We start from the raw sequence: 13,948 nt of genomic DNA on the forward strand, positions 1-13,948 counted from the left end.
GGGGTCAACACAATGTGGAGTTGACGCCACAGCCAGATCAGCCATGGTCTTATCGAATGGCAGAGCAGGCTCGAAGGGCTGAATGGCCTACTCCTGTTCTTAATTCATCTGTTTGATTAGGGACCAAAAATGGGATTTATATGTGGAGGCTGGGCATGTCTAGGGTATTAAATGAATATTTCACTCCTGTCTTTACCAAGGAAGAAGATGCCACCCAGGCCAAGGTGAAAGAGGAGGTAATTCAGACACTAGAAAGGTTTAAAATTGATAAGGTGGTGTTATTGGATAGGCTTTCCGTACTTACAGTGAATAAGGCAGCAAGACCGGATGAGATGCATCCAAGGATGTTGAGGGAAGCGAGAGTGGAAATTGCAGAGGCTCTGGCCATAATTTTTCAGTCTTCCTTAGATTCAGGAGTGGTGCCAGAGGACTGGAGAATTGCAAACATTACACTTTTGTTCAAAAAAGGGTGTAAAGATAAACCTGGCAACTACAGGCCAGTCAGTATAACTTTGGTGGTGGGTAAACTTCCAGAAACAATAATTAAGAACAAGATTAATATTCACATGGACAAATGCAGGTTAATTAAAGAAAGCTAACCTGGATTTGTTAAGTGCAAAACATGTTTAACTTGCTGGAGATTTTTGAAGAGGTAACAGAGAAGGTTGATGAGGGTAATGCCATTGATGTGGTGTACATGGACTTCTGGAAAGCTTTAGATAAAGTGCCACACCACAGACTGGTGGGTAAGTTAGAACTCATGGAATAAAAGGGAAAGCAGCAACATGGATACAAAATTGATTGAGTGACAGGAAACAGAGAGTAGTGGTTAATGGATGTTTTGCATGCTGGAGAAAGGTTTGTAATGGAGTTCCCCAGAGGTCAGTGTTGGGACCCTTGCTCTTCCTGATATACATTAATCACCTAGACCTTGGTGTTCAGGGCACAGTTTCAAAATTTGCTGACGATATAAAATTTGGAAGCACTGTGAACTGTGAGGAGGACAGTGTAGAATTTCGAAGGGACATAGTCAAGTTGGTGGAGTGGGTGAACAACTGGCAAATGAAATTTAATGCAGAGAAATGTGAAGTGATTCATTTTGGTAGGAAGAACATGGAGAGACAATGTAAAATAAAGGGTACAATTCTAAAAGGGGTGCAGGAGCAGAGCAACCTGAGTGTATATGTGCATAGATCATTGAAGGTGGCAGGACAGGTGGAAGAAGCAGTTAATAAAGCATATAGTATCTAGGGCTTTATTAATAGGGGCATAGAGTACAAGAGCAGGGAGGTGATGCTGAACTTGTATAAAACACTGGTTCAGCCTCAGCTGGAGTATTGTGTCCAGTTCTGGGCATCGCAGTTTAGGAAGGATGTGAAGGCTTTAGAGAGAGACAGCGCAGAAAAGATCCACAAGAATGGTTCCAGGGGTGAGGAGCTTCAGTTATGAAGATAGATTGGAGAAGTTGGGTCTGTTTTCCTTAGAGAAGAGAAGCTTGAGAGGAGATTTAATAGAAGCATTTAAAATCATGAGGGATTTAGACAGAGTAGGTATGGAGAAGCTGTTCCAATTGGTAGAAGGGTCAAGAACCAGAGGGCTCAGATTTATGGTAATTGGCAAAAGAAGCAATGGCGACATGAGGAAACTCTTTTTCACACAGTGAGCGGTTAGGATCTGGAATCCACTGCCTGAGAGTGTGGAGGAGGCACAATCGAGACATGCAAGAGGGAATTGGACTGATATCTGAAAAGGAAGAATGTGCAGGGGTTACAGGGAAAAGGTGGGGAATGGCACTAATTGAACTGCTTCTTTAGTGGGCCAGCACAGACACAATGGGCCGAATGGCCTTCCTCCCCTGCAATAGCCATGTTGATTGATTGTGAAATTTGATTTTATTACGCTGCGATCTTGGAGCTGAAGAATAAATGTTGCTGCTACAGGGTTACCCCATTCATTCGGTGGAGGACAGACACAAACTCGCTGCAGAAGGGAAATTTGTAACCACCGAATTTGAACCGTGCTTTGATGCTGCTGATTTCATGAGAGCTGGGAGGGATATATTTGCACAAAGGAGCCAGGTGGGTACTCTACATCATTCAGTCCTTCACACCTCCTTCAAGGTACTGTCCCATTGTCATTTGGTGGTACAGAACTTGAGTATTGCTGAAAAAATAGACATGTTGAAGCTTTTCATCTTGCACTCATCAGGACACCACAAGAACACCAATATAAGGGGAAAACAAAAATTTATACTGAATGAGAAGAGAGTGCTGATTGGCTGGCAAATGGACTCTGATTGGTAGAGGCATGGCCATAGAGAATGCACCATTGATGGTGACTGACAGTTAACTGCCAAGTATTGTTTGAAATTTAAACCAGGCAGCTTGACCCTGATTAGTCAAGGCATTGCCATGAGGAATGAGTCAGCGAATGGCTGTCATTTATTTTGTTTAGCTGAAACAGGTGCAATGTGTGTATATGTTCTTTCTGTCTGCAAAGAACAGGGCCCTGAATATTAATATATGTAGCTTCCAGTGCACACAAATGTGTCAAGTCTGACTGACAATCTTAAATTGGTTGTCAGCGTAATTCTTAGCACACTGAGGATTATTTAGCAAATGGTGCATTCTCCATGGCAATGCCTCTACCAATCAGAGTCCACTTGCCAACCAATCGGCACTTTCTTCTCATATAGTAAAAGTTATTTTTTCCCCTTATATTGGTATTCTTGTGAAGTGTCCTGACGAGTACAAGACTGAAAGCTTCTACATGTCTCTTTTTTAAGCAATACCATTGTCTCCCTAATTTCCTCTGCCCAGCCTCATTGTCCCCGCGTATAAACTCACGCTTTCTGATTAATTCTTTCCGTTGAAGTCAGGGCTGTGACCATAACCTGTGGACTGTCTCGCTTTTTAGATACAATATTAAACATTAACAACTCCGACAGGTTGAGATCCAGTGTGAACGATGGGCTTGTTTCCATTTTCTAGGTGACTAATTACCTGGGGATTGAGTGGATGCGGAGACACCTTGCGCCAACATACAGGCTTCACACCATTTCCTTCAAGGATCCGAACCCCATGCATATTGATGCCACCTTCAATATCATTGGACCCGGTTTGGTATTAGCGAATCCAGACCGCCCCTGTCACCAAGTAAGATTATTGAGAAACGCCACACCTTCTAGTTCTGATAAAGGATTTAGGAACTGATAAATGCTGTCATTGTTTTTCACTCCTGATGCTTCACATTGTTGCTCTTTACCAGACTAATACATTTCAATATAATTGATAACTGAGAGTCTCATTCCTGGAGCTGTGTCCCTCTGTTTGAAGAAATTAAAATACTGAGGGATTTTCTGATATTGACCCTCCTATACAAGGTGGGGGGGTCCATAACCTTTTTACAGCATCTTCTCTGCATTAAACTGTCTGTTTCCTGCACTTGATGAGGAAATTCCTCTTGTGAGATAATGAAACAACCATACTCCATTCCAAATTCTGCAGTGCAAGATTTCTATTGTGGTGGTGGAAGTGGGGAGCTAAAGGGAGGTGGAGGGGGTTAGAGAAGGGTGAAGGGGGGTGAAGGGTGGTGGAGGGGGATGAAGGAGGGTGGAGAGGGGTAGAGCGGAGTGAAAGGGGAGATGGAGGGGTGAATGGAGTTGGGGGGTGAAGGATGGTGGAGTGGGGTGGAGAGGGAGGAGGGGGTTGAAGGGGATGGGGGTGGAGAAGGGGTTGGAAGAGGTTGGGAGCGGAGGATGGTGGAGGGGGATGGAAGATGGTGGAGGAGTTGGAGGATGGTGGAGGGGGTGGGGATTGGTGAAGGGGGTGGGGGCTGGAGTGGGGTGGGGGTGATCATCGATACAGCTCCAATCCCGCTGCTCTTAAAGGTTAGGGAGGAAATAGAATGATAAAGGAATGAAAGCAAAAAATGCTGGAAATACTCAGCAGGTCAAGCAACATCTGTGGAGAGAGAGAGAGAAACAGAGTTAATGTTTCAGCTCTGTGATCTTTCACAGTTCTGATGAAGGTCATTGACCTGAAGCATTGGGGAGAATTTTCTCCCTGTCGGGAGAGGGTGCAGGCGGACGCAGAGCCGATCGCGCATGCTGCCATTTTACATGGGCGGGTCAATTAATGTCCGCCCAGTGTGACACGCACCCAGTGCTGTGCGCTCCAGTGCGGCCGGGGGGTTGTGGGGGTGGGGTGGAGGGAGGGAGGAGGGAGAGTCAGGGCCTGCACACGAAAGAGCACAGAAATCTACCTGAGGCAGTTCCATGCCTCAGGCAGATTAAGTTCAGTGTTAAAGATGATAAAAATAAAAAAATAAAATTATTCAGACATGTCCCCTCACATGACAGTGTCACATGAGCTGGGGCATGTTTATGAATTTTCATTAAAAATCCTTTTTCAATTTCATGAAACTTCATGAAACCTCATCCCACCCGTGGATGAGGTTTCATGAAAAATGTGAAGGCCGCCTGGGCTCTTCACCTGCCCCCTCGACAACCTGAAAGGTGGATGGGCAGCCCTGACAATTGCTTTAATTAGTTTATTAATGGCCATAACAGGCCTTTGACAGTTCGGCGGGCCCACAGCCAACTCTGGTGTCCCAACATCACCGCCCGTCATTTTGAAGATTCTGCCTGTTAACTCTGTTTCTCTCTCCACAGATACTGACTGACCTTATGAGTATTTCCAGCATTTTCTGTTTTTATTTCCAATTACCAGCATCTGCAGGATTTTGCTTTTGTTTGGAATGATAAAGGTTCACGTTCAAAATTACTTAGATAATATTCTCAGAGTCAGAATGGTAAATATTAGCTTTCCACTCGTCTATTTTGTGACTGTAACACTGGAGAGAATTTCCAGTGCCTTGCAGTCTTGGTCACAGGAGGATAGGGGCAAGTGGATACCCTGTACACCACCCACCCCCCATAGGGGCAGGTGGATACCCTATACACCACCCACCCCCCATAGGGGCAGATGCATACCCTATATACCACCCACCTCCCATAGGGGCAGGTAGACACCCTATATACCACCCCCCTCAGAGAGGCAGGTAGTCCTTTATACCACACCCTCCCATTGTGGCAGGGAGACACCCTATATACCACCCACTCCCCACAGGGGCAGGTAGACACCCTATACACCACCCACCCTCCATAGGGGGAGGTAGACACCCTATACAACCACCCACCTCCCATAGGGGCAGGTGGACACCCTATATACCACCCACCCCACCATAGGGGCAGGTAGACACCCTATATACCACCCACTCCCCATAGGGGCAGATGGACACCCTATATACCACCCACCTCCCATAGGGGCAGGTAGACACCCTATATTCCACCCACTCCCTTTGGGCAAAGGGTTATCTTGGCAGTGCCTGAATGGTGGAGATTTTACTCAGGAATCTGCTGGGAGGCCAAGGAGAGAAAATAAGTGACCAAAATAGAATTGAATGTTGTCTTTGTGGATCTGGTTGTGAAAAAATATCAGACAATTTCTTGTCTCTGTTAATTGTGCTAAAAAGGGAATCCTGCTGGCAAACTGAAGAAGGAGTTTGTATCTGTCCAGAGTCAGTTCATTCTCAGAACTTGTGCCTACATCTTGCTCAGACTGGGAAAGATAAAAGTTGTTATCCACTGCCTGACTTGTCATTCTTTAACTCTCAGATTGATGTTTTCAAGAAGGCTGGTTGGACGATCGTCTCTCCGCCAACTCCTCTGATATCTGACGGTAAACATTATTTCACCATTTCAACATTAGAAAAAAAACATGAACATTTCAACCTAATAACTAATGTGATAAGATTATTGTTTTTCTTTATTTGCTCATGGAATGTGGGCGTCACATACAAGGCTAATATTTATTGCCCATCCCTGTGAACCAAGTGACTTCAGAGGGCAGTTAAGGGTCAACCATATTGTTGTGCGTCTGGAGACACACGTAGACCAGACCAAGCAAAGATGGCAGATTCCCTTCCCTAAAGGACATTATTGAACCAGATGAGCTTTTAAGACAATCATTGATAGTTTCGTGGTTGCTATTGCTGAGATTAGCTTTCAATTCCAGATCTTATTAGCTGAATTCAAATTCTGCCAGCTGTCGTCATGAGATTTGAACTGATGTCGTCCGGGCCTTAGCCTGGGGCCTCTAGATTATTGCCACTTGGTTTAAGAAATGACCTTGGGACAGCCAAGTCCAATAGTTGGGTTAGAACGCAATAGTAGTTTTTCCACTAGGTTGTGTCATATTCCTGGTGCAATTGGCTTGAAATCGGTCAAACCAGTGCAAACATTGCGGAATTTCAAGCGCCAGTTACGTGCTGCGCTAATTGAGTCTCTGTGATCTTTTGCACTGGTTTAAAAAGCATCACACTGGAAGATGGCCCAACCCATAAAACTGGCCACACCCTCAAGTTAAATTAATCGCCATGGTGATTTTCCGCTAATTGCACTCGTTTTTAAACCTCCAAAGAAGGCTCTTAAAAATATTTTTTAGTGCAAGGAAGATGTGTTTTAAAACTTTTAAATATTAATTATAAGAACTGACTACTGTAAACCAATGAAACTAATGAATGGCTCTGTATAGTTGGTGTGGACAACGGAGAGAGGCAGACTGATTGTGATATCTCATTTTTCTTGCTGTCTGTCCATAAGCAGGAGGTGTTTTAATTTTTGAAATAGACTGTGATGTATTCCCCCCAAACCCTCTGTTTGTGAAGTCAATTTTAAAGGGGCTCACAGCAAACTCTCTTGTATTCCATAGCACTGGTTGATTGTGCTGCTTCATGAATGATTTTATGCTTGTGATTATGCAAATGTGTTTGAGCTGAGACTTGAATCAAAATCAATTTGGAAAACTTTCACATTTTTGAGCTCGGACTGCTGGTTGTGCCTAAAGTGGAAACTCAACTCCGCCGTACTCAGGCAGTGTGAGTCCAGCCCTGGGTTATTTCACACTGTTGTTGAGGTGCTCTGGACTGTGCCCAAGCCTGGTCACCATCTGACCCAAAGCCCTGGTCAATACTAATTTTAGAGACCGTGGGTTAGGTTTTCTAATCAGTGATTATTCAGATGGTTTGTTATTGGCTCCCATCAGAGTGATGGTATGTTGACTAGGCCTGAACTGTTAGCATGCTGACCAGGCCTGAATTTGTACCATTAATTTACATGGACAGTGGCATTGGGAGACTTTTTATCTGTGGGGGTGTAGGAGAAGGTGTGTACACAGATTGTTTGGGTTTTGAAATGCAACAGCACTACATGTCCTGTCTGGCTTGCTGTAGCCATGTGACCTCTGCCATGAGGGCCTCTTTCTCGATTTTACAGGAGAGAGGACCAGGGTGCTGGTGTACGAGCTGGTATTAGACAGGGGCAAAATACAGGGAACATGCCCCGTTTTTAAAAGAAAATGACAAATTTCTTGATGGCCAATTTATAAGTTAAATCTCTAAAATAATATTGTCCAAGAATGCAGATTATAATGGAATGCAATATGACGAGATTGTGATAATGCTGCATTTCATGTTTCCCCGCAGATCATCCCCTGTGGATGTCATCCAAATGGTTATCCATGAACGTTCTGATGTTGGATGAGAAGAGAGTAATGGTTGAAAGTAATGAGACTACAATTCTTAAGATGTTTGAGAAACTGGGTAACTTATCATTCACAATTACTTATATTTCTTGAATTAAAATGCACAATGCCTCCACCTACGCAGATATGTTGATTGGGAATTTTCTGCATTTGGGTCAGTATCAGGAACTTTAAACCTCCTGCAATGAGTCCCAGGTACTTGGTATTTGTGAACACGGCCCCATTCACTGGCCCTTTTACGGAGTTCCATGCTCCACGACCTGCCACAGTTTTGGGTGGGGGAGTTATGGTGAGTGTGTTATACTCCTGACTTTACTCAGTGTAATTACAGCCTACAGTTCACTCCTCACTACCCATTGATTTCCATTCATGCGTACTGATAACACTAGCTTGGGGGTTATTGACCTGCTGCTCTATTCCTCAGTGGCTGGTCCAACTGACTGACCATTAGCCTGGACAGTTCAAACTCTAAACAGCGCTGCCTTATGGACTGTTAAACATTAAGAAAGGACATGTAAACGTGCTGAATATTGGCACCAAGCCACAAGCAGTTAAATGAGAGAGAGAACACAGAATGCTGCTGAAAACTTCATAATAATAATGCAAGTTTTTAAAATTACTTTTTACTAATTAATATGGAATAAAAACATAGTATCAGTAATGGTGACCATGGACCTACTGGATTATCATAAAAACCCATCTGGTTTGTTAATGTCCTTAGGAAATCTGCCATCCTTACTTGTTTTGACCTACATGTGACTCCAAACCCACAGTAATGTGGTTTGAAATAATTGCTTTATGAAATGGCCGAGCAAGACACTCAACTGTGTTTATGAAGGTGACTCACCACTCACCTTCTCAAAGACAGTTAAGGATGGGCAAAAAATATTGGCATTGCCTGTGATGCTCACATCCTGTGAATGAATGCTAAATGGCAGCCCAAGACTTTTACAAAATATTTTCTTTCCATTTTTTTGTGAAAACCATAAACCCGTAGCCTTCCTTTCTTCATGTCTTGCCGTGAGTGGGGAAAAGTCTGACCCCCATCTGCAGCGTCTTACAGCAAGAGCCCAGTGAAGAGTCATCAATAGGCTGAGGTCAGCACCTCAGTCCTCAGGTACAAGGTGAGCATCATTGGGATCTCACCTTCAGTAACTCTGCTTGAATCTGTGGCTCTCGACACAAAGTCAGGAAGCATCTCAAACCATCAGAACCCCTTGATCGGAATCTCGGCTTGGAATTCTCCCAGGCCTCTGTGTTATCCTTGACCTACACATCCTGAACCTCCCAATAGATTATACCTTAGAAATAGCCCTCAAATATACACAATTCACCTTTAAAGTAAAGGAATCCTTTCATCATATTGCAGCCTAGGATCCTGTCCTAAGTACTGGTTACTCTGAATAGACAATACAAACCTATTGATTGCTGTATGCACTGAGCCCAGGGAGTAGAATTACACTGTCCTTAATCAGTGGGGTAAACACACTCACCCAGCCAGCCAGCAAAGCCACTGTAAGGCTGGAGCAAATGGCCACAGTTCGCTTCTCCTTGCCAATATTCAGAGATGTAAGTAAATAGAGCGGCTGGTTTTTAAACCTTCCCTAATGCCTGTTCTGTAAGAGTATTTCTAAAATTGCTTTGGATGAAGGCCCACTTTTCAAATGGATTAAGGATCACAGAGTCACCCACCTAAATTATAATCCTACAAATTTCTGGCAAATTTACATATCTGAATGTAAAGCTCATCGGTGTCCTGTTAAAGGGACTTGCATGAAATGTTGCCAGAGCTGTCTTGGATGTATTGGAGACATCCGGAGATGAGTCCACTATTAACTAGAAAATCTTCTTTTTTCCTTTTCCAGGAATTGAAACAATTAAAGTCAACATCCGTCATGCAAATTCGTTGGGTGGGGGCTTTCATTGCTGGACATGTGACATCCGTCGTCGTGGCATCCTCCAATCATATTTTGACTGAGTATTACAGGGAGTCAGGTCATTGAGAAATCAAAGAGGCTAATGGAATATTGACCCTTATCTCAATGAGGCTGGAATACAAAGGGATGGACGTTTTATATAAAGGTTCTGGCACTGCACCTGGACAAGACCTTGGAGATGTAGATTCACCAGAACGATACCGGGGCTAAGAAGGGTTAAATTAGGAAGACAGGCTGCATAGACTACTCCGGTATTTACATGAGCTTAGAAGATAAAACACTAATTAAAAACACAGGCCCTACTCCCATTTCTAATTCGTATGTTCATATATAAATATATTTACATGTAATTGGTATGATTGAGACGTTTAAGAAAATTGAAGGATTTGCTAGGGTAGATAAAGAGAAAATGTATCCGCTGAGGAGATCTTGAACAAGGAAATTACCCTCAAAATTAGAGCTAGGGTATTCAGTGGGATAATGTCAGGAAACGCTTCTTCACGAAGGGAGAATTTTAGAATGATACAGCACAGGAAGCCTATTGCCCAATTGTGTGTCTCTCTCTACTCTTGGAGAGAATTATCTTGTTCATTCCACTCTCCTGCTTTTTTCCATAACCCAGAAAATTTCTGTCCTTCAAGTATTTATCCAATTCCCTTTTCAAAGTTATGCTTCCATCGCCCTGTCAGGCAATGCATTCCCAATTGCAACAACTCACTGTGTAAATTCTCTTCCCTCAAGTCATCTCTGGTTCTTTTCCCAATTACTTTAAATCTATATTTTCTGGTTACTAATTCTTCTGCCAAAGGAAACAGTTTCTCCTTATTTGTCCTATCAAAACCTTCAGGATTTTGAACAACTCTGTTAAATTTCCTCTTAACCTTCCCTGCTCTAAGGAGAACAATCCCAGCTTCTCCACTTTCTCCACATTACTGAAATGCCTCATCCCTGAAACCATTCTAGTAAATCTCTGAACTTTCTCCAAGGCCTTGACATCCTCCTTAAAGTGTGGTGCCCAGAACTGAATACAATACTCCAACTGAGTCCTAAATGGTGTTATAAAGCTTTAGCAAAATGTCCTTGTTTTTATATTCCGTACCTGTTAAAAAATCCAATGGTGCTATAACAGCTTTCTCAACGTGTCCTGTTTCCTTCAGAATTGGTGTGAGTACACCTCCTCCCCCCAAGTCTCTTTGTTCCTTCACCCCTCTTGGTTTTATTGCCTCTCCTCATTCTCCTGATCAAAATTAATCATTTTGGGAGGTGGTCAAAATCTGGGATGCTCTCGCCCAAAATAAGCTGTTGAGGCTGAGGCCAATTGAAAATTTCAAAACTGAGATTGTGAGATTTTTGTTAGCAAGGATATGAATTGACCTAGTTGAATGATGGAATAGGCTTGATGGGCAGAATAGCCTCTTCATGTTCCTATTTTCTTACGTTAACTAGGTCTAAACCTAAACACAACACATGGTGATTCATTTTGGTCAAGCACATGCATGAACTGTAGGTTTTTTTGAACAGTGCCTTCCTGTTAAAAGCTGCTATTTCAAGCTTTTTTTTCATCATTCTCCCCTTCAGGAGATGTTTAAAATTCACTTGTGATCTGCAACAGAGGTCCTCTGGCTATCTTCCAAACATTTCCTTCTCTTCTAATGAATGTGGCATTTCAATTTCTATTGAGTCAGCAGTAGTTTCAGGGTAACTGTGAGACTATTACCTGGTCCTCAGCTTACTGTTGTCATTCCCGTTACTGGAAATTTGGCCAGTCACTGCACTGGATCATTTTATATTTTTATTAAATTGACAGGAATTTTAACAAGGACCATGTTTATATTTGAGGTATGAATTGGCAGTTATGTATTGCCCATTAAAAAAAAACATGTCTCAGGTGTCATTTGGCAGTTATATCAAGGCAAATGATTTGGCACAGTACAGCATATCACCACAAATTCTTTAACTGTCTGTACGTACCCCACCTGGTGCTCAAGAGCCAAAACTTTTCTTCATCAGTCTGAGTGACAGTATTAACGACAAATTACTTCTGTTATAATTGGTGCTTCACAAAGACATCTCACTCGGCCGAAGATCTCAAAGTGACTGGGGATTACACAGGGAAAGTATTTGCAATCAGCCATGAATGGGATTCCTCAATGTGAAACTCTTTTAAAAGGTAGCGAGGGATTATAAGACTGGAATGCCTCTGATTTTTGCCTTTGTTTAATTTGTTGTAAGTCTTAAAGTGTTTCTAGGTTTTGTTTGAATGATGCAGTCACTTGAACCCTGGAATGTAGTTGTTGTACTGTTCCTCAAACACAGCCCAAAGCTCCAAGTTGTGCAGTAACTTTCTGTTTGGAAATCATAAAAATGGTGTTCATGGAACTAAAATTTCTCTCAGCAGGAATTTCACTGTTATACATAGACATCCAGAGAATCCATAGAGGGTTTATAAAACATAAGCCCAGGAGAGGGTGCTGCAGCCTGAGGAATAGTAACAGGCATTGGTGTTCAGGGACTCTGGCTGCTGTCTCGCACCACTGGTCTCAACTTTTGGTGAGATCAAACCCCTAGCCTGTTTTTCCTGTTAGAGGGATTTTCCATCCTTTGGTTCTCTGGTTTTTGCTGCTTTGAGCAGTCTCAGGGTTTGATACCTAGTTCTTCCGAGCCTCCTGGCATTTTTGAGAAGAAATGAGTATTTCTGTCCCTGCGTCAGACACAACCACTGGGGGAAAACCCAGATTATCAACTGCCAGCAATATCCACCAGGCACTACCCTGGATTCATAATTCCCCAGGCTTTTTCCTTGTGTCTGGGAACTAAATGTTTCCCAGATGCAAAAATCTGAACAACTAACCCCGGTGACTATTAGAATTCAGCTACCACAGAAATAGTGCAAAACACTGTTCCCTAAAAACAGAATAAATGACAAATGTATTGAAATTCTGGCATTTCTTTTGTGAACATTAGATTTAAAATGGCAATAATTCAATGGTTTATTCGTATTTTGCTGCAATATTTTGAATGACCATGCATCTACTTTTAACTTGTGCTATTTCCCAATAAAAGCTCTATTGCATTTTATCTCTGGTGGTTTGGCTGTGGTAAATTATCAAAAGTCAGTTAAAATTGATTTAAGAAACTGAATGGCAGCATTGGGCTCGAGTTGGGAGTAGGGCGATTTTGAAGGGTTGAGTTTTTAGACAGGAACACGTTCCGTCCATTGTTAGGGGCATTTTGAATTTGACAGGAATTATCGGCACCCAGAAGGGGTGATCCCACTGCCAATCCCTTCATCCAGTCTGAGTTGGGGGAGCAGCAGAGCTGGGAGCTGGTCTGAGAGTGGGTTCTGGATGCGGTTAATCTGCAGAATCTCTGTTCTGGGGTCTGTCCCCGGAACAGTTGGACCTCACCGGCACAGGTGTCTGGCTCGGAGTCCTGGCATCTTCGGGGCTACAGCGATAGCCGGAGCCCAGGAACCACGGCCTGAGTAAAAGGCAATAGATAACCCCAGGAGTGAGCAGCCACCGGACAATGAGCAGGCTGAAGACTGTGCCCGGGACAGGCCCCCTCCATACACTAAACCCAAACAGTTTGTTACCCTGATGGCTCTGGGGAAATGAACGAATCAGTGGCCAGACATGTGACCACGATGGTGGGGGATCACTGAACGATAGAATGGCTGCAGCACAGGAGGCCATTTGGCCCATTGTGACTATACCAGCTCTCTGCAAGAACAATTCACCATGTGCCACTTCCCTGCCTTCTCGCTGTTGCCCTGCAAATCTTTCTTCTTTAGATAACAATCCAATTCCCTCTTGAAAGCCTCAATTGAACCTGCCTCCACCACACTCTCAGGCAGGGCCATTCCAGATCCTAACCACTCGCTGCGTGAAAGAGATTTTCCTCATGTTGCCATTGCTTCTTTTGCCAATCAGGTTAAATCCGTGCCAGCTCGTTCTCGATCCTTTCACAAATGGGAACGGTTTCTTTCCATCTACTCTGTCCAGACCCCTCATGATTTTGAATACCTCTATCAAATCTCTAAGCCTTCTTTTCTCCAAGGTGAACAGTCCTAATTTCTCCAATCTATCTTCATATCTGAAGTTCCTCATCCCTGGAATGATTCTCGTGAATCTTTTCTGCACTCTCTCTAATCTTAACATCCTTCCTAAAGTGCGATGCCCAGAACTGGGGCTGAGCCAGTATTTTATGCAAGATTAACATAACCTCCTTGCTTTTGTACTCTATGTCCATATTTATAAAGCCCAAGATACTGGATGCTTTATTAACTGCTCTCTCAACCTGCCCTGCTACCTTCAATGATTTATGCACACATACCACCTCGACACATACCTCCCTGCTCCTTCACCGCCTTTAGAATTGTACCTTTATTTTATAACTGCAAAATAC

At 43.2% G+C, this 13,948-nt stretch overlaps 1 protein-coding gene across 1 annotated transcript in view; it reads left to right on the top strand.

The window, feature by feature from the left end:
- Positions 1–12,619, top strand: part of gatm (glycine amidinotransferase (L-arginine:glycine amidinotransferase)) — a 39,712-nt gene extending 27,093 nt beyond the window's left edge. The window contains exons 5-9 of the mRNA XM_041174679.1: positions 1,941–2,078; positions 2,991–3,155; positions 5,678–5,741; positions 7,546–7,662; positions 9,470–12,619. Coding sequence (XP_041030613.1) covers positions 1,941–2,078; positions 2,991–3,155; positions 5,678–5,741; positions 7,546–7,662; positions 9,470–9,582 — 597 coding nt within the window. The 3' untranslated portion in view covers positions 9,583–12,619. The remainder of the gene's footprint in view (positions 1–1,940; positions 2,079–2,990; positions 3,156–5,677; positions 5,742–7,545; positions 7,663–9,469) is intronic.
- The last annotated feature ends 1,329 nt before the right edge of the window (positions 12,620–13,948 follow it).

Source organism: Carcharodon carcharias, chromosome 26 (assembly GCF_017639515.1).
Source record: "Carcharodon carcharias isolate sCarCar2 chromosome 26, sCarCar2.pri, whole genome shotgun sequence".
Lineage (NCBI taxonomy): Eukaryota > Metazoa > Chordata > Chondrichthyes > Lamniformes > Lamnidae > Carcharodon > Carcharodon carcharias.